Source organism: Colossoma macropomum, unplaced genomic scaffold (assembly GCF_904425465.1).
Source record: "Colossoma macropomum unplaced genomic scaffold, Colossoma_macropomum, whole genome shotgun sequence".
Taxonomy (NCBI): Eukaryota; Metazoa; Chordata; class Actinopteri; order Characiformes; family Serrasalmidae; genus Colossoma; species Colossoma macropomum.
Window position 1 is genome coordinate 54307326 of NW_023494792.1, and position 20602 is coordinate 54327927.

The 20602-nt window shown below is 38.5% G+C and overlaps 1 protein-coding gene across 1 annotated transcript; it reads left to right on the forward strand.

Annotated features, from left to right (window-relative positions):
* Window positions 1–352: 352 nt before the first annotated feature.
* On the forward strand, window positions 353–1585 carry LOC118811217 (scavenger receptor cysteine-rich type 1 protein M130-like). Its single transcript, XM_036575379.1, has 4 exons — window positions 353–356; window positions 611–673; window positions 722–1030; window positions 1134–1585. Exons 1-4 carry the CDS (start codon window positions 353–355, stop codon window positions 1433–1435), a joined length of 678 nt encoding a protein of 225 aa, XP_036431272.1. The 3' UTR covers window positions 1436–1585.
* The last annotated feature ends 19017 nt before the right edge of the window (window positions 1586–20602 follow it).

Below are 20602 nucleotides of genomic sequence, written 5' to 3' on the forward strand. Positions count from 1 at the left end.
CAAAGCAATATTTAATGTTCTTGAAGGTATAATGTTATTTTATAATGATTCAACAGTGTAACAGAAATGAATTAAATTTAATTTAAAAATGTAAAAGTTAAATGAGAGTTTAGTGTATATTAGATGAAACATGCAGTTAGAGTAGATCTACATGTAGTTTAGTGTGTTAATTCTGCTGAAGTTAAACTGAGTAATTCCTGTAAAACCATTTTTGGACATACAGAGAAACCACACAGCTGCAGGTGTGACAGAATATATTGGGTAATGAATGACTCAATTAATGACCAAGTAAATGAGTGACCAAGGGAGTGAATACGTGACTTCATGACCGAATGAGTTACCAAGCGACAGAATGAGTAAGTGAGCAAGTGACAGAGAAAGTGAACGAGTGAGTGATTAATTGACCGAGTGAGTGACCAGAGACTGAGTGACATAGTGTGTCAGTGATTGAGTATGTGTTGAGTGTGGTATCTGAGAACGCCCTCTACTGTCTGCACTGATATTATTTCCTGTAACCAACCCAGTTTACAATGATCCACAGCACTCAGAGGATTGTGGGTGGTTCTGTATTCTGAATGTGTTTGATGTCTGTTCTGCTCTCCTCTAACAGGAAGTATCCTCTCTGAAGAACAACATTCAGGATGTGAGGATGTGGATGAGGAGCCTCTCTCAGGTAAGAGGACCAGAACATGTGTGTGTTAATGTCCTTCCAATTCCACAGGTCACAGAAAGTCCAGACTTACTGATAGTTTCCATCTGTGCTCTGGGAGAGTGGAGGTGCTTCATGGAGAGACCTGGTCCACAGCGGGTGATGCTGACTTTGACCAGCAGGATGCAGAGGTTGTGTGTCGAGAGTTGGGCTGTGGGCTTCCTGTGGAGGTGCTGGGAGCAGCTGCTTTTGGCAGAGGGGAGGGTCAGGTGTGGTCAAAGGAGCTTCAGTGTAGAGGCAACGAATTTCAGATTTCTTTCTGTCCAACATCACCTTCACATAACTGCACTCATGACAGTGATGTGGGCCTGGTGTGTGCTGGTAAAGCATTCATTTTTAATTGAGTTCAACTCCACTGCTTGTTACAGGATGGCACTGAAATGCTCTTATTCATGTTAATTCCTGTAATGTGATGTTGATTCAGGTCACACTCAGGCTCGGCTGGCGAACGGCTCTGACTCCTGTTCTGGTCGAGTGGAGCTCCAGTACCTCAATGAGTGGGGCACAGTGTGTGATGTAAGCTGGGATATGAGAGCTGCCAGTGTCCTCTGTGGTCAGCTGAAGTGTGGGAGTGCTGTGGCTGTGTTGGGGTCAGACTGGTTTGGGAGGGGAGCGGCCGGATCTGGGCTGATGTGTTTGATTGTAAAGGGAACGAAACACACCTGTCAAAATGTCCCATTTCATCATGGAGTCGAACTGCATGCTCTCATAAACAGGATGCTGTAGTCATCTGCAGTGGTGAGAATTTTGTAGTCTATCTCAGAAATGTCTGTGTAAGGTACCCTCAGTCAAACAAGGTTTTTAGTTAAGTGATATTTTTTTCCTATTCAGGTTCCTCTCATTTATGAGCATTTAATGAGGGGCGAGTGCGGTTGTCTGGAGGGATGGAGTGTGAGGGGGAGGTGGAGGTGTACTTCAGGAAGGACTGGAGGAGAGTTCTGCTGGACTCCTGTAGTGAGTCTGAGGCCTCTGTCATCTGCAGACAGCTGAGCTGTGGCTCTGTGTTCAGCTTCTCCAGCTCCTCTCCATCCAGTCCTGAACACAAACACATGTGCGTGATGGGTTTCAATTGTTCTGGGAGAGAAGCTCATCTGGGGAACTGCAGCAGCACACAAGCAGTCAACTGCAGCTCCAGAGAACAGCTCTCCATCACCTGCTCTGGTAAGAATGACAGCAGCTAAATATCAAAAGAATATTCTTAAAATAATCTTCCCAAAAATATATTGCAGTATTTATTGTTCATTTCACAGTCAAAAGATTAACTTTCTTCTTTATGTAGAGGGCCAAGGAATGAGCCACAGCTGTAATGCGTGTTTTTGTGTGTGTTTGTGTGTGTAGGTAAGTTTAAATCAGCTCACAGCTCCATCAGGCTGGTTGGTTCTGGGGGAGACTGTGCAGGAAGGTTGGAGGTTTTCCACAGCGGCTCATGGGGGACAGTGTGTGGTGACTTATGGGATATTGAGGATGCGCAGGTGGTGTGTAGACAGCTGCAGTGTGGAGTGGCCCTCAGTGCTCCAGTACCAGCCCAGTTTGGTCCAGGAACTGGACCCATATGGCTGAATGACGTGGAGTGTGAGGGGAACGAAACGTCCCTGTGGAACTGCAGGTATCAGTTGTGTGGAGAGGATGAATGTGGACACAAGGAGGATGTAGGATTCCTCTGCTCAGGTATGATGATTTTAAAGGAATGGTTCACTGAAAAATCAAATTAACACAGTTTTCCTCTTAATAGAAATGTAGTCTGTCAGCCCAGACATGTTTGCACTAAGAATCTCTTTACAAAAGAACCACACTTTGTTATACTGAGCCATAAACGGGTTTATTTTTAAAAATAACTACACATAATGTCAGCAGTGAAGTCGCAAATGCACTAAAGCAAGTTTTTTTTAATTGAAAAAAAATAAAAATAAAACTTAATTCATGTTCAGTTTGAACTATTGTTTCTATTGACTCTCAAATTGTCTATGCATGGGCCTGACTACATTAGTCTCATAACTCCAGTGCAAAGCTTAGGAAGCAAACTTAAGGCACTGTACTATAATCCTCATGATGATACTGTTGCTTGTGTTTTTCTACATTTTGCCAAAATCGAAAGTGCTTGCAGAATGTCATAATTTTCTTGCATTGTAAATCACCAGAAAATCTTTAAGGTATAATTTGATGTGCAGCATAACTGAACATAGTCTGACATGGAGATTAGCTATTATTTGAAGCATCTCATGCAGTGTGACATGAAGTAGACGTATAAGACCACTGTAATCACACAGTGTAAAGCCAGCTTTAGACATCAGATATATCTAGGCTGATTGACTATCTTTGGGGTAAAACTGTGTAGATTCGAATTTGCATGGAACCGTACCTTTAAGGAAGTTAATGTCTGTACAAGCAGTGGAGTTTCATTATCTTTTTGATGGGATGTTGAATATTTCATTTTTAATTGTATGAACTTCCTAAAACATGCTCATTTAAAAGCAAAGTTTAGTACAAGTTTTTTTCCCACCAGAGTTTAAAGAGATCAGACTCACTGAGGGCTGTGAGGGGAATCTGGAAGTGTTCTACAATGGAACCTGGGGTAATGTGTGTTTAAATGGGATGGATGAAGAAACAGTGAGTTTAATCTGTCAAGAGCTGAACTGTGGAAGATCTGGCAGTGAGTCTTGGGCCAAAGCAAGAGTGGAATCAGCTCCTAACTGGCTAGATAATCTGAAATGTAGGAAACATTACTCCACTCTGTGGCAATGTCCATCTTCACCCTGGAGACAGAACAACTGTGATAAAGACAACAAGGTGGCCTGGATTACCTGCTCAGGTAGGCAGTTTTTATGTTCATATAAGTAGAGTGTGTATACATTTTTGTGCTGACAATAAATCACTCAAAGTATAAAACATATTAAATAGGTAAATAAAATATACATATAGAAATGTAAAATAAAATGTAATATATAGAAATATAGAAAACTTTAGATGTTCAACGCTTAATGAGTTATCTTTCTGTATTCATAGAATATGAAAATGATCGTGTATTACGAAGCCATCTGAAATGCTCCTCATCTCCCCATCACAGACAGTGCTCAAGTAAGAACTCTTGCAGATAAATAAGGTCAATATTTAATTACGTAATGTGTTTATCACAAGTGTTAGAAAAGTAGCACCTTCATAGAACTATTACTGGTAATGTACAAAAAGTGAAAACCTCAATTACACTTAATAGCTGTATTGTTATTAGTTCTGTAACTATCCTGGTTGATCAGCATTGCTGTATCTCCTCATGTGTGATGTAGAGCACCTGCCTCTCAGGCTGAGAGGAGGAAATGGAATCTGCTCTGGGAGGCTGGAGGTGTATCGTAACGCTGAGTGGGGATCCGTCTGTGATGGTCTGTGGGACATCATGGATGCTCAGGTGGTCTGCAGGCAGTTGGGCTGTGGGCTGGCACTGAGTGCTTATAGGAGTGCTGTCTTTGGTGCTGGTGAAGGGTCTATCTGGCTGAACAGAGTGAAGTGTAGAGGGAATGAGATTCACCTGTGGGACTGTCCTCATTCCCTGAAGGACCACACTGACTGCTCCCACAGGCAGGACGCTGGAGTCACCTGTGCAGGTCAGATGATCCTGCTGGACTTCAGACTCCAATTAAATATATTTTATCACAGTTTTAAAATCTGGTTTTTTAAAAATCTGATCATTTAAATCTCAGTTTTAAATGGTGCATTAATGGACTTTTTTTAATATTATCTAATGCTAATTTGCCATATTCAGTGCTTAAAGTGTTCTACATATCAGAATCAGAACTGCTGTTTCTGTATTTACAGGCATTTCTACTACTCCACTTATAACAGCCACCACCTCCAACACCACAGGTATTTTTTATGTCTCTTAGACAGATAAAGACAGATTTTGCTACATGTTTCTGAATAGATTGTTCAGGACTCTGCACAGTTTCTGTTCTGTATTTTTACTTTTAGTTGATCAGCCAGCAAAGACAACAAACACTTTTCTACAAGCTCTTCCAATTGCTGCTGTTCCATCCATCTATCCAGTGTCTCTCCTGGTTCTGGGAGCAGTGCTCTTCTTGACCTTATCTCTAGATGAGATGTTTGTCAGAAATTATTTCTTGCATAATCTGAATGGAGTCACACACTGAAGACCGAATTCTAAAATTGTTATTATTACATTAAAACCCCTCTGAATGAGTATTTTATTTTTAAATGTAATTAAAAGTGACAAGTTAGGCTCTTTTTACAGCAAAGTCTCTGCCTGGAGTGAAATCAGAATATTATGATGATGTCACCACCAGTGGTCTGATAAGTGGGTTCCTTTGTTAATTAAATCCCATGATTTTAACTTTATATTAAACCAACAATGTGAAAATATGACTGCACTGTTTGTAAAGTCAGTCTGCTTTTATTTGATTTAGGTGAAGCAGAAAAAGATGACATAGCAGATAACTATGATGATGTCATCACCACTAGACGGATCTCTGAGAGTGTCATAGGTGGGTTTCTGTTCTGGGGTTTTAGTTTAGAACAAAGTAGAAATTAAAAAGAAATTAAAAACCATACCAATATAACCAAATAATAAATGCTATAAAAGCATCATTAATAAAAAAATGTGACAGTATTAATTCTATGGACTGTTTGTGGAGCTGCAGGAAACTGAATTGTATATATGTTTAAAATAAATCTTCAGTTCACATACAGTTTAAAATCATTGTCATTCATTCATCTTCCTACACCGCTTGACCTAGCTAGAGCTGCCGTAGCAGTAGGAAAAGCAAAGAATCCCAGACAACCCTGTCCCGTGCAGCTTCCTCAAGTTCATTCTGGGGGACCCCAAGCCGCTCATAGGCCAACTATATAATCCCTCCAGCGGGTCCTAGGATGACCTTGGGGTCTCATCCCAGTCAGGCTTGCTAAATCAGATGCCCAAACCACCTCAACTGGCTTCTCACAATGTGGAGGAGTAGCGGCGCTACTTTGAGCTCCTCGTGGATGACTGTGCTGCTCACCATATCATGAGAGTAGCCCACTACCCTGTGAAGAAAGCTCATTTACACCACTTATATCCACAATCTCACTCTTTCAGTCATTACCCAAAGCTCACGACCATCAGTGAGGGTGGGGATGTAGACCGAGCGGTAAACAGAGAGCTTTGCCTTATGGCTCAGCTGGGACAAACTTCATCTGCACGCTAGCCAGCCAGAGGCTTGTGAATATCCTTACACCTGCCTGGTGCCTTTCACCCTGTGCAGCTTCTAAGTAGGAGAGGGACCTACCCTCTCAAGGTGTTTGGTTCCAGAGCTAGCTAGCTAGATAGAGAGATAGAACTTTATTGATCCCGGAGGGAAATTGCAATGTTTCAGTAGCAAGACATATAATTGCACATAAACTTACATATACTATGCAGAAAAATAGAAAATAGAAATAAATCTAGACATAAGTTAAAGTACAAGAGAAATAAAATAAAAGTAAAAATAAAAACATAAAAATATAAGTAAAAATAAAAATATATCTATTTACATATTCACATGGCATATGAGACAGATTTGTTGTATTTACAAGACAGCAGGCACTGAGTGGTATGAGGTAAACTAAAAGCACATATTAAAGACAACTAACTCTGAGATGCATCAATATTACAGTGTAAAGTGCATAGTGAACATGTCATTACAGTAGTAGGTATGATATATTGCACAGTGTGTATTAATCAGAGAGGAGATACAGTGACGTGGTTCAGCACAGTTCAGATAGCAGGAGATCAGTACCGTCTCTGCAGTAAGGAGACTCGTTGTAGAACCGTATATCAGTGGGTAAGAATGATCTCACACGGCGCTCTTTAACACAGCGCAGCTGTAACAGACGGCCACTGAATGTGCTTCTCTGTTTATCCAGTGTAGCATGCAGAGGGTGTGAGGTGTTGTCCAAGATGACTAACAGCTTGCTGAGCGTCCTCTGTTCTGTCCTAATAAGTTTGTTTATTTTGTTCAGAGCACTTTTGTTAATGCTGCTGCCCCAGCACACAACAGCAGAGAATAGAGCACTCGCTACAACAGACTGGTAGAACGTCCATAGGAGCTTAGTGCACACACCAAAACACCTCAGCCTCCTCAGGAAGTAGAGATGGCTTTGGCCTCTCTTGTATACCGCGAGAGTGTTACAGCTCCAGTCCAGCTTGTTGTCCAAGTGCACACCCAGATATTTGTAGGTCCCGACCACTTCCACATCAACACCATCAATAGTGACTGGTGACAAGGCAGGTTTGAACCTCCTCAAGTCCAGCACCATCTCCTTAGTCTTACTGATGTTTAGCTGCAGCTGGTTCAGCTTACACCAGTCAACGAAGTCCTTCACCAGCTTCCTGTATTCCTCCTGAATGACACTGTGAATGGAGCTGAGCACAACTACATCTAGTAACCTATCAGCCTCACCCAAAAAGCTTCGGCTCCTTTTCCACCAGTGAGATTACGTCCTACGTGCCAAGAGCCAATTTCCACCGCAGGGGTCCATGCCACCAGGCCCTTCTTGCTATCTCCCACAGCCTATAAGACACTGCACCTGTCCTCTATGCTAAACCTTGCAGGTGGTGGGCCCACACGGTCCCCCTATGTTGCCTGTTTGGGCTGATCCTGGCTGGGTTACCTGTGTTGCCCGGCCATCAGGCACTCGCAAAGGAACGCTACCCCTAGGCCTGGTTCAAGGGGTGGGTCTCGGTAACCCTCTCCTGGGCAGGGTATATGATAAACTGCCTCCTTTGACCATAGGGATTTTGAATCGTGTTAATCTGGGTCTTCACTCCAGACCTGTTTGCCTTGGGAGACCCTAACAGGAGCATACTGCTCCAGATGACCACACAAGCCCTTCCTCAATGCCAAGACCCCAATTCAGGAAGGGCATTTTTAAATCGGACTATGACAAAAATAAAATATAAATAAATAAATAAATAAAATAAATTATTTAATAAAAATAAATAAAAAAAACCCTAGTTAAAAGTTATTAATGCTAAAGCTAACGTTAGGCTCAATGTCGATATATTCAAAGATAATGTTTCAAACAGCTGATGAATATCTACAGTCATTCAAAATGTAGCTTTGATCATCTAAATATCTCTGTTTTGTTGTAGAGGACGCAGCAGATAATTATGATGATGTCATCACTTCCAATCAGAGCTCAGCTGTTGAAACAGGTTTGACTTGTAATGTAACAATACTGTAATCTCAAACATGAACACAGTCACTGATGATACTGAAGCTGATTTAATGACATTTATCTCTACATTTTGACAGAAGACATGACAGATAACTATGATGATGCTGTTACCGCTGGACCAAACTCCAACATTATGACAGGTACGTTTTACCTTAATTAACAATAATTTCAATGTTAAAAATAATTTAAACTGAAACTTCAATACAGTAAAATGTCTGGTTTGTTGCTTATTGTTAAAATGTATTTTCCCATGTTGGTGAAGGAGATGTTGTGTATGCTGCTACATTCCAGATGAACAGTGTGAAAGGTAGAGTAAGTGATTCAAGTGCACAGGAAGTCTAGTGATAAATGAGTTTTGTTATCAATGATAAATAAACAGTGTCCTCTTTATTTTGCTGTAGAACCTTTTTTATAAAACCTGCAGTCTTTTTTCATTCGTAAAAGAAATGCAGCTACATTTCTTTTAGTAGAGACAAGAAACAGTTGATTAGTGCCACACTGCTCTCTAGACAGGACTGGAAGTAATCAGTCCTCTCTACATCTGTCTAACTGTGTTCTAAGAATGATGGGACAGTGCAGATGCTCAAAACTAAAACAGAGTTGGTTGTTTTTGATGGTCGTTTCTTGTATTTAAGGGAACTGTGTAGATCTGTAGAACTGTAAGTTCTGGAGAGTTGGTGTCCAGACTAAACATAGTAAAAAATGGCCAGAGTGAAGAGTCCTGCACTAAGGACTACCATGGAGGGGAATCAGACTGAAGTAAACTCTTTCAGTATTCACTGGCAGTGCTGTAGCTTCTTCTACACATGGATCATCTTAGCATTATGGTGGAGTTTTAATAAATATAGGAAGAAAAACTATTGGGAAAAAAAATACTGGAAGAAAAAATATTAGAAGATAAAAGAAACAAAAAAAAGATTAATTTAGTGAACAACTTGTTACACAATGCTGTATTTTCTTTTTTCTTTTGGAAGTTTTAGGAAATGATGTATATATTCAAAAGAGTTAAATATATTGATTATTTATTTTTCAGATTATCATGACTTGGAGGAGGAGCCTCAGACAGAGATCAATCATGTAATTAAGAGAAGTGGACACACCCAGTGTCCTTCCTCAGGAAATTACACTCAGACCTCTTCAAATGCAAGAAATGAATTTGTTTTAGATCAGAATTCGGTATATTTTATTGAGCCTAAATACTGCTAATTATAGCTTTACACATCACAAATAGAACATAGAGGAATTAAACACCTGCATGTTTATGTACATTTTTATTCAACTTTTTAACTTCATGAGAAGCATTTTGTACCAAAAAAATATGATCTATTATAATTTGTATGAGCTGCTAAATTAACCCACTGATTGTGTTACAGACAGTTTCTATTATCAGTGTTGACATTCAGAATCAGGCAGTGCCTTGTAAATGTTTACAGAGCAATTCTAGATCATAATTACTCATCTAATACTGGGTTATACTGTAAGAAAAGTGGTCTGGTCTTTCTCTCTCATGCTATTTGCAAATCTGTAATGATTTTGAGAATTTTGTGATGATCATTTGAGATTATATCCACACAGGCATAATAAATTCTGCATCTTGAGTTTCTTATGATTTAACTGATTAGACTGGGGTCTAAATGTTTTGCTGTGATGACACATTATTTTTACCCTAGAAAGTAATTTGCAGTGCATTGTAAAAAAAACTCAATTAGCATTTAAAGTCAAGCTAATGTTTTAATCAGGTTTTACACAAACACAAAAAAATGAACAGAAACCTGGAAAAAAAAAAGAATCAAATTGCAGAAAGGGACAATTCAATAATATCTTCCAGGTTTGTTAAACACTAGAGGGCACTCCTGAGTGAGTTCAAAATGCATGGGCTCCTTTGGAGCTTTTGTGCAGGATTGTAGTTTGTAAAACCTTTTAATCATTTTTACATAGAAAAATCCACTAATTTTCTCAACACAGAACAGCAAACAATGTTTCATTACTGTTTTATGTTGAGCACCTCTGAACTCTGAACACTTTATAAGTGTTTTCTAATGTTTGAAGTCATGTTTTTGGTATAATAGGAGAAATAGGAAGTGTCCGGACACCCCTTAATCTGTCTCTGTACACATGTAGACTAGTGATAGTACAGTTGGTAACATAGCTTTGTGAGGGACCCGTGTGCAGATTTACTAAGGTAAAAAGGTCATACCAGTGAATCAGTCGAAAGGGCCTGGAAGACAATCCAAAAAAGACAAAAAGAAAAAGCAGATTACAAAAAGTCAGGAAGAAGCTCAAAACACCAGTGGGGCAAACAAAACAAACACTCAGTAGTCAAACTCCAAGGGACTGGCAATACTTCACACCGGTTAGCTAAGTTTGGGGAGTATTTAAGGTGAGACTATTTAGGGAGGTAATGAGGTGCAGGTGGCTTAAACCTGGGAGCAGGACTGGTACTTGGGAGAGAAGACCTCTGGTGGCCAGATAGGGAATTACAGACACATGTGCTAGCCTTCACCCTGCTAGTGCAGGTGGTACGGTGCCAGTCATGACCTGGTACCCTCAAAACATAATTATAGCATATTTCATTACAATTGTATTTTTTAAGTTACATTGACTCCACAGACCTTGTATTGACTCCAAACTTTTTATTTTATTTTTTTGTTTTAATATATTAGGTCATGAAAATGTAAGAATGTGTACAGTTCATTTGGGAAAGTAAATTTTTTAAAACTTTTAAAACTAAAGGCACAACTGGACCTTAACACCCTTGTTGTACCTTTTAAGGTACATTTATACTGTTTGTACCTTGATGAACATAAATGTACCTGCACAGTATCTGTTTTTGACAGTAAAGTAAAAACAGGGTCTAATAGAGTGCATTTTATATGTGTGTGATCAAGTATTAATATTAACTGGACAACTGAAAAGTATCTGCAGCTGAAAAACTCATTATTTATGATCTTTTAATGGATGGTGCTTTATGCTTTTGTGTTTGAATGTTGTTTCACTACTTAAAATACGAGTAACATTTTTACATAATTTCTGTCTTTCAGATGAACAACAGTGTCAAATAATTTCATCACTTACAGATTTTTCTTTTTTTGAGTGTGTGACTAAAAAAAAATATTAAATTTAACACTTTAATAATATCAGCTTTTATTATAATGTAAACATTACATGTTTGTGGACTCACTAGCTGTCTTGATATTTTGTTAATTGAAAATAAAGTAAAAAGTTTAAATGTTTAGTTGAACTCTTGAAATGTGGTTGTGCGTCCCTGCACTGACTGATGTGTAAAACTGTGAGCAGCTCATGGAGGATTTAGTGGGTTTAGTGTGAATTCACTTGTTCCATTACAAATTATAAACAGAACATCAGACATTCTGGTGGACAAGAACAGCATCATTTTACACTCTGACCAAATGTTTTTACAACCTCACTCCCCAGAATCCTGCTTTAACCCCTTTATCTAGAGATGTGGCCGATGGCAGGTCCAGGGTTCCCACCGGATTCATTTTCCCAAGATGTCATGATCAAGAGCAGCTCTCCAAGGTGCTGACAGGAGCTGTCAAAGTTCAGCACCTCGTGTTGTGGACAGCCGGAGACCGCATGGCCACAGGCTCTCCCTCTCTCAGAGCGCCCCACAGAGGAGAAACTGAATAGAAACTATACTGAGTGTCTTAGTCTTTATTAAAGTCGCAAAGCTGATAGTTCCTGTATTCAGACCTCAATCATATGAAAATACTTTTCTTTTACTCGAACTACCATCGGCCATCAGCAAAGCTCTACCCAACCCCTTCAGATGCATGACTTGACCATCTTAAGCACTCCTCTGCATGTCTGTATGGCAGTATTTTCCAGATTTTTTTTTTTTTCAATTTAAATACAAATTTGAAAATGTTAATTCAGCTGTGTATTTACAGTTGCACCTCCCATATGAATGTGTATTATTAATGACATAATTCAAATTCAAATGTAAAATATGTATTTTCATTTGCTTGTCTTTGTGAAAAATGTAATGTGGAAAAGCAAAGTGCTTTTGACATTTCATATTCATTGCCCTAATGGTCTGACTGACATGTTAAAAACAGAATAACACAGAATTGTGTGGAAGTGATTCATGACCAGCTGTATTATGCTGAAGAGGAGGAGGGGTAGTGATGGGGACCCAATATGTCAGGTGAATGCACACTTATGCTGCATTCTAGAGGCCTTGTTAGCAGCCTGCATAAGGCTATGTTGGGGACGGGATGGTAGCAGTGGGGATAAATTAGGCCATGAGACAACTGAGTGTGCCACGCTTGAGGGTCATACAGTTTACTTTGTACAACCCCTTCAATTAGGTATAGTAGGCCATACACTTTGAAAGGAAAAGGTCCAAGTAATATTTAAGACATCTTTAATGAACTGTGGCCCATTGGTTGCCCCAAACTGCCATGCACAAAAAAGGCTGTGAAGTGACCAAATTTGGGGCTCAAAGGCCACATGATATGCTCTATAAAACACTTTCTATAAGCCATAAGGTGATACAATATCAAAGCACGTTGTGATTTTCATAAGTGGCGCCTCATCCTGGACAATCATTTATTTTCTTTTCCTGGATAAACACCGCTATCGTCCAATCAACGATTTGTGACATCATCAGCCTGCGCCTTTGCTGTTTTTCAAATTCCTACCAGTGCCTCCTGCTCGTGCAGAGCAACAGGTAACTCCACAAATACATTGTCTAAGAGCTTTTTCTGTACTGAAATGTATTAGGATAAAACAAATGGGTACAACATTTTACTAAAGTCATTTCATCAACTGACAGATAGTGTGGATGGATAATGTTGAGTCTCTCATACAGGCTAGTCCTTACCATGTAGCATTGCTTACTGGCTATCTGGCTAGTTGTGTTTAGCAAACAGTAAAACTAAGAATAGTGTGATTTTTTAAGGTTATGTTTGACAACATTCACAAATACCTAACAGATCAATTTATGAGCTACCTAAAGCTTATCTGGTTAGGATGCTAGCAAACTTAGTAGTACTTTTCACAGCATGATGAGCAGCTGGGTAGCCAATAGTTGCTGATCCTGGATAGTCAATTAATGACTGTGTTAATCTGAGATAGCAAATGAATCCTTTTATTGACAGTATTGATCCTGGAAAGTCCTTAATCCTATCACTGATGGTTTTGATCCTAGATTGTCAATTAATCTAGTTGATGACTAGACTTATTAGAGGGTCGATACAGTCATAAACTGTTACTGTTCAGTTAATGACTGTATTAATTCTGGATAGCCAGTTAGTCATATTATTGACTGTGTTGATCCTGGATAGCACTTTAATCCTGCTACTGATGCTATTGATCCAGGGATAGCCAGTTACTTGCTTTATTGATTGTGTTTATCCTGGATAGCCAGTTAATCTAGTTCATGACTGTACTGATCCTGGATAAGCAGTTAATCCAGTTCAAGACTGTATTGATCGTGGATAGGAAGGTAATCCAGTTCATGACTATATTGATCCTGGATAACCAGTTAGTCATATTATTAACTGTTCTGATTTTGGATAGCTTGTTAATTCAGTTTATGGCTGTATCCATTCTGGATAGCCAGTTAGACCTATTATTAACTGTTTTAATACTTATTAATGAGTTAATCTGGTTTTGACTGTATATATCCTGGATAGCCAGTTAGTCATATCATTGATTGTATTGATCTTCAACAGCCAGTTAATCTAGTTCTTGACTATTGATCCTAGATAGCAATTTAATTCTGTTACTGATGGTGTTGATCCTGAATTGCCAGTTACTTGCTTCATTGATTGTGTTCATCCTGATAGCCAGTTAATCTAGTTTATGACTGTACTGATAAGCACTACTAGATAAGCACTTAATCCAGTTCATGGCTGTACTGATCCTGGATAGGTAGGTAATCCAGTTCATGACTATATTGATCCTGAAGGGTCCTCTGACTCCTAAATCGGACTTCATCAGCCAACGTACTTGTAAAGGAGAAAACTATGTTAGCATTTCTTTTTATAAAATACTACAATAATCAGGTCTACACATGCTATGAAAAACTTTTATGTGTGTATCTAATAAAAATAAACATACCTGAAGTACATGGAACCAACAAAGGAGGGCATTCATTTCACATATATCTCTGTCAACTATGAATGACCTGAAATTATCAAAGGAGATTCAATATATTTATTCAGCTATTGCTTTAGACTCTGACGGTATAGTAAGAGATCGCAGTGTAAGATATCTGTGTGATGTATTTTTAATCCTTATTCTAACTAAGAGCAATAAAACATAATCCAGTGTCTTTTGCATGTTCCTTGGTGCACTTTAATGGACACACTAGGGGTACAGGAAAAAAAATGATTCTTAGATGCATCGCGATGCGGATGTGCACGATTCTGAATCAATTCATTCAACGTCAAAAATCGTTTTTCTAAATATTTAACTGATAACGTAATGTTGACGGAACGCAAAGGCCGGAACTTGGAAGTTCGGAAGTGCAGCCCCCGGACAGTCTGTGGCGGCACATAACAAAAACACCACTGGATGAGGGAGGAATCTGACCGGCGGCCTCTGCATTAAAAGCCAGGTGAGGTCAGGAGTCACAACCCAAATGATAAGAAGAGCCATTTTGTCATTCAACAAAAATCAAACCAGCTTGGGAGCCACAACATTTAATGTCCAGTATGTCTCAGTACGTGTTAATGTCCTAGTATAGACTAAACAATATAAACAAAAACACAGACTTAAATTACTCTGCTCTGCTTTAAGCTTTAGCTACAGCCGCTTTTCGTCCAACTCTGCCAGAAAACTTTTCCTCAAAAGTTGAGTAGTTTCTTGTAAAATGTCTTTCAGCTTTCAGCTGTTTTACGAGGCTGAAGTCGCTTCTCATTCGCCAGCTTCTTGCTGAACTTTCCCGTTCCACCTTAAATTCTGCCTGAGGCGCTGAATGTAAATACAGCACCATTTAAGGTGGAACGGGAAAATTAGAAAGAGAAGCGACTTCATCTTCGCCACTTTTTAGTGTTTGACAGTCTCTCGTTGCAGATTTAACATATCAAGAAACCAACTACGTTGCTTATAAATGCGAATAAGTCCATTCATCTCCAAATGTCCGTCTGTCTTTCTCTTTTCCTTTATCGTTCGCTACTAGCCAGGCGAAACCTCGTTGCTAGGTGACCTGCAGTCTGCACGCCAACTCTCAGTCATTGAGAAACAAGGCTTTCGCGCTATGTTGCACACGCCCCGTCTCGAAGATATTTTGCTAACACAGCGACCCCCCTCCCTCCGTCTCTACCACGAGACCAAAACCGAAGTTATAAAATCACTAAATAACTAATTTTATCGCAGATGAATGGCAGCAGCGTCTCTAAACAAGAACAGTGAATGAGAGCCTTCCAGTTCACTTGCCACAACACTTCCATTTGTTTTATTAATAAAAGATAATGGACATAAATGCATTATGGATCATTACAAACACTTTGCTTTAAAACTACCAAGTCCTCAGACAGTAAGAAAATAGAAATCATGTATAGAAAAAAAAAGATGCATCGAGATGCATCGATATTCGTTTTATAATCGCATCGCAGCCCTCTGAATCGTAATCGTGAGGTGCCTAGAGATTCCCACCCCTAGGACACACTGTTATAATTAATATTTGACATTGCAATGAATATTATATACATGATGACATGATTAGCATGTTACCATGTATATAATATGTGCATACTCTTGTTCAGATGAGGTTTTATTGGTGAAAATAAGGTAACACATCTTCTACAGGGAACAAAAATACAGGGTATTTTTTCTACAAGTTTTAGTGCTTCATTTCTCTTTATTTGTGTTTATTGTACTGAAATGAAATAAAACAATAAAGATATTTCATGCAATAAAAAGGACAAAAACATTTTATGTTTTGTTTTTCTTTATGTTTTTCTTTTTTAAAATTGTTAAATTCATCAAATAAACAGTAACTGTATATGAAAAATGTGCAGAAATGTGTTATCTGTGGAGAATGTGTACTTACTTTCACTTAGAAAATCAACAAAACTTGCAATTTGACAAGGGGCACCCAAACTTATAGTATGAATTTTTCAGTAGCTACTTTGAATTCAGAACCTATTATGAATCATTCAGTAAATGCAATAAATTATTCAGTGACTGTTATGAATTATTTTGTGACTACTCTGAATAACTCAGGAACTGCTAAGAATTATTCAGTATCTATTATGACTTGTTTAGTAAATACTATGAATGATACACTAACTAATATGAGTGACTCAGTAACTTATATAAATTATCCAGTAACTATGGGAAATATGTCGCTATATTAAGCTCAAAATACGACAATAACGACCCCGTACAGTTACACAGCTGAAGACTCATAAAACAGAAGATTGTCAAAAATTACACTTTCAAAACTGGAAGAATTTGTGTCTTCAGTCCCCAAATGATTAAGTGTTGTTAAAAGGAATTGTGATTTAACACAGTGATAAACACATTTATTTATGAGCATTTATTTACAAAAAAACAATGGAGTTTATCAGGTACAACATACAACACTGTTTTTGGACCATTTCTATTTAATACAGGTCAAACATAATTTACAAATCACTGCTTTCTGTGTTTATTAGCATTTCACATATTATCACATATTATAATAAACCATAATCTCAAAGTCAGATCCTGGAGGGCCAGAGCTCTGAATAGTTTTACATTTTTTCTGCTCTTACACAGCTCATTGTTTCAATTCATTGTTTTGTTATGATACTAAATCAATGTCATTCAACTGAATCAATAAGTCACCATTCATTCCCCTCAGTAATCACTTTGTCACGTATTCGGCCAGCCAGCCTCCAAACTACGATTCCCAGAATCCTCCGCTTCATCACATGACACCAGGAAGAGCAGCAGCAACCAATCGCCGCTCTAGCGCTCCGGAACACTGATCACTCTCACCTGTGTGTTTATGTCATGTGATCTGTTTAGTATATTAGCCCGGGCTTAGCATAGGACCTTTGCGAGGTATTGTTTTCTTGAAAACTACTGAGCGTTCATTCTGGTTTTTTGATCTCCCCTGTTATGACCTTGTGTTTCTGGATTTGTTTCTTGGATTTTCGGATTTGCCCTTTTGTACTGTTGCCTGGTTGGATTGATATCTGGTTTTGGACTTTCGCCTGTACTCTGGACTTTGATCTGCCTAACCCTGTTGTGTTTGATCGCCTTCAGTGTATTTTGCTGTGCCCGTGTACCAACGACAATAACTCTAGTAAACCTTCATCACTTTTTTACATCCGCGAGCGTCTGCTCTCTGGTCGCACGTTACACACTTGATCAACTGAAAAAATACTTCAAAAATCATTTAATGATTCAATATAAGAAGCACACTTGGAATTACAACTTGATAATATTGAATGATTATAATTAAAAACAAATCATTACACAGAATAATGGTGAGGAACCATGCACTGACAAATGTCTTTGTAAAATTAAAAATAATAATTAACAGACTTTAAGTTTAGAACAAAGAAATCTGACTCACTTAAAATGCATACTTCATTGGATTCAGAGTGGTTTGATGTAATATTGTTCATTGTATAGAAACTTACAGACTTGGATTTCTTTACAGCTGTGGTGACAGGAACCAGGGGTCACAAGGTCGACAAGGTAGAACATAGTAATATTATTTACAATCCAAAACCAAAAATGGATTAATTGGCTAACCAATTGGCTACTCAGTAATTATGAACTTCATTTATTGGCTTTCAAAAATCAGTACACTCATAAATGGGGTTAACTCTCTGTCCAGGATCAATACAGTCATAAACTGGATTAACTGACTATCCAGGATCAATACAGTCATAAACTGGATTAACTGACTATCCGGGATCAATATAGTCATAAACTGGATTAACTGGCTACCCAGGATCAATTAGGTTATGAACTCTGTTAGCTAGTTATCCAAGATCAATACAGTCTATAATATGTCTAACTATCTATCCAGGATCAATAGTCATGAACTGGATAAACTGACTATCCAGGATTAATACAGTCTTGAAATGTATTTTCTAACTATCCAGGATCAATAAAGTAAAGAACTGGATTAAGTGATCACCCAGGATCAATGCAGTCAGTAAGTGGATTAACAGGCCATCTGAGATCAGTGTAGTCATGAAATTGATTAATTGACTATCCATGATCAGTACAGTCAGTTACTGGGTTTACTGATGTTCCAGGATGAATGCAGTCTTGAGCTGGATTGAATGACTCTCCTGGATCAATGCAGTCATGAAAAGGATTGGATGACTATCCAGGATCAAAATAGTAATGAATTGGATTAAATTTTTGTCCAGGATCAGTGCAGTCTGTAATACAATTAACTGGCTATCCAAGATGAATACAGTCATGAACTAGATTAACTGACTATCAAGGATCAATAGAGTGATTAACTGGATTAACTATACAGGACCAATAAAGTCATGAAATGGATGAAGTGATTATCCAGGATCAGTGCAGTCAGATACTGGATTTACTTAGTATCCAGGATCTATGCAGGATTGAATGACTATCCAGGATCAATGCAGTCATGAACTGGATTATGTGATTATCCAGGATAAATGCAGTCTGTCATAAGAATAAATGACTATGATTAATAGTCATAATTGACTATCCAGGATCATTACAGTCATTAACTGGACTAACTAACTGTCCATGATCGATACTGTCAGTAGTAGGATTAACTGGCTGTCAAAGATTAATACAGTCAACAGCAGGAATAATTTGCTAGATCTAAATCTCACATTAACAGTCATTAAAAAGGATTTCATGCAGTTTCCAGAAGAAATACAGTCATGAACAATATCCAGTTCAAGACTATCCAGGATCAGCAGCTATTGGCTACCCAGGAGCTACTCATCATGCTGTGAAAAGTACTACTAAGTTTGCTAGCATCCTAACCAGATAAGCTTTAGGTAGCTCATAAATTGATCTGTTAGGTATTTGTGAATGTTGTCAAACATAACCTTAAAAAATCACACTATTCTTAGTTTTACTGTTTGCTAAACATGACCTAACTAGCCAGATAGCCAGTTAGCAATGCTACATGGTAAGGACTAGCCTGTATGAGAGACTCAACATTATCCATCCACACTATCTGTCAGTTGATGAAATGACTTTAGTAAAATGTTGTACCCATTTGTTTTATCCTAATACATTTCAGTACAGAAAAAGCTCTTGGACAATGTATTTGTGGAGTAACCTGTTGCTCTGCACGAGCAGGAGGCACTGGTAGGAATTTGAAAAACAGCAAAGGCGCAGGCTGATGATGTCACAAATCATTGATTGGATGATAGCGATGTTTATCCAGGAAAAGAAAATAAATGATTGTCCAGGATGAGGCACCACTTATGAAAATCACAACATGCCACTTTCAAAGGGGAGGGCCCAAGTAATATTTAAGAGACCTATTACCCAATCATGATGCCTAGAGGCATGCATAATTAGGGCCAGGTTTTGGGGTCAAAGGTGACACTATATGCTTTAAAACACATTTTGAATTAGCTATCAGAAACCTTACATTTTGAAAGGGGAAGGCCCAAGTAACATTTAAGAGGCCTATTAATCAACCGTGGCTCCTGTGAGCCCTAAATAGGGCACCTGCATAACTAGGCCATGACTTGACCAAGTATGCTAAGTTTGGGGGTTAAAGGTCACATGATTGGCTTTATAAGACACTTTCACTAAGCCATTGTAGGCCATACACTATGAAAGGGGAAGTCCCAAGCAATATTTAAGAGGTCTATTGACCAATCATGGTGCCTAGGGGCCCCAAGCTGGGCATGCAAGGCCGTGAGGTGACTAAGTGTGCCAAACGTCACATGATTTGCTGTTAAAGACACTTTCAATTAGCTATCACAGGTCATACAGTTTGAAAGGGGAAAACCAAAGTAACATTTAAGAGCCCTATTAACTTACTGTGGCCCCATGGGCCCTAAACCAAGCACCCACATAATTAGGCTGTGAGATGACTGAGTGTGCTAAGTTTGGAGGTCAAAGGTCACACAATTAGCTTTTTAAAACTATTTCTATAAGCCACTGTAGGCCACACTCTATAAAAGGGGAAGGTCCACGTAACATTTCATAGGCCTATTAACCAAGGCCCAAGAGATATTTAAGAGGGTTATTAACCAGCTGTTGCCCCTCGGGGCCCCAAACTGGGCATGTACAATCTGGGTCATAAGGAAACAAGTTTGGGGTCAAAGGTCATACGGTTGGCTTTATATGAGCCTTTCAATTAGCTATTGTAGTCCATACTTTTTAAAAGGTGAATGCTCAAATCACATTTAAGAGGCATGCTAACTCATTGTACAGTTAAGAAGAGGTAGGCTTAAGTAATCTGAGGAGAAATATTGACTACTTGTCAATATTTAACAAAAATATCAAACATGTTAATAGTTTATAGGCTTTAATTACTTGAAAAAACATATATTTTAATCTTTATAAAATGCTCATTTGTAATTTTTTGGTTTTATATGCAAGAAAAATATGAAAAATGAAATTTGCATTGTGTCCCCTTAAAGAACGTATACACAGTTTTTATGCTTTTGACCACTTTCACATACCCCACACATACAAATATACACTTTATGTTCTGTTAACCTTCCCTGTGGGGAACTGTTTTTAGCAAAGTTGCCAGGC

Coding starts and splice junctions, on each gene's coding strand:
- LOC118811217 (XM_036575379.1), top strand. Junction 674..721: donor GGATGAGGAGCCTCTCTCAG/GTAAGAGGACCA, acceptor CCAATTCCACAG/GTCACAGAAAGTCCAGACTT. Junction 1,031..1,133: donor TGTGGGCCTGGTGTGTGCTG/GTAAAGCATTCA, acceptor ATGTTGATTCAG/GTCACACTCAGGCTCGGCTG.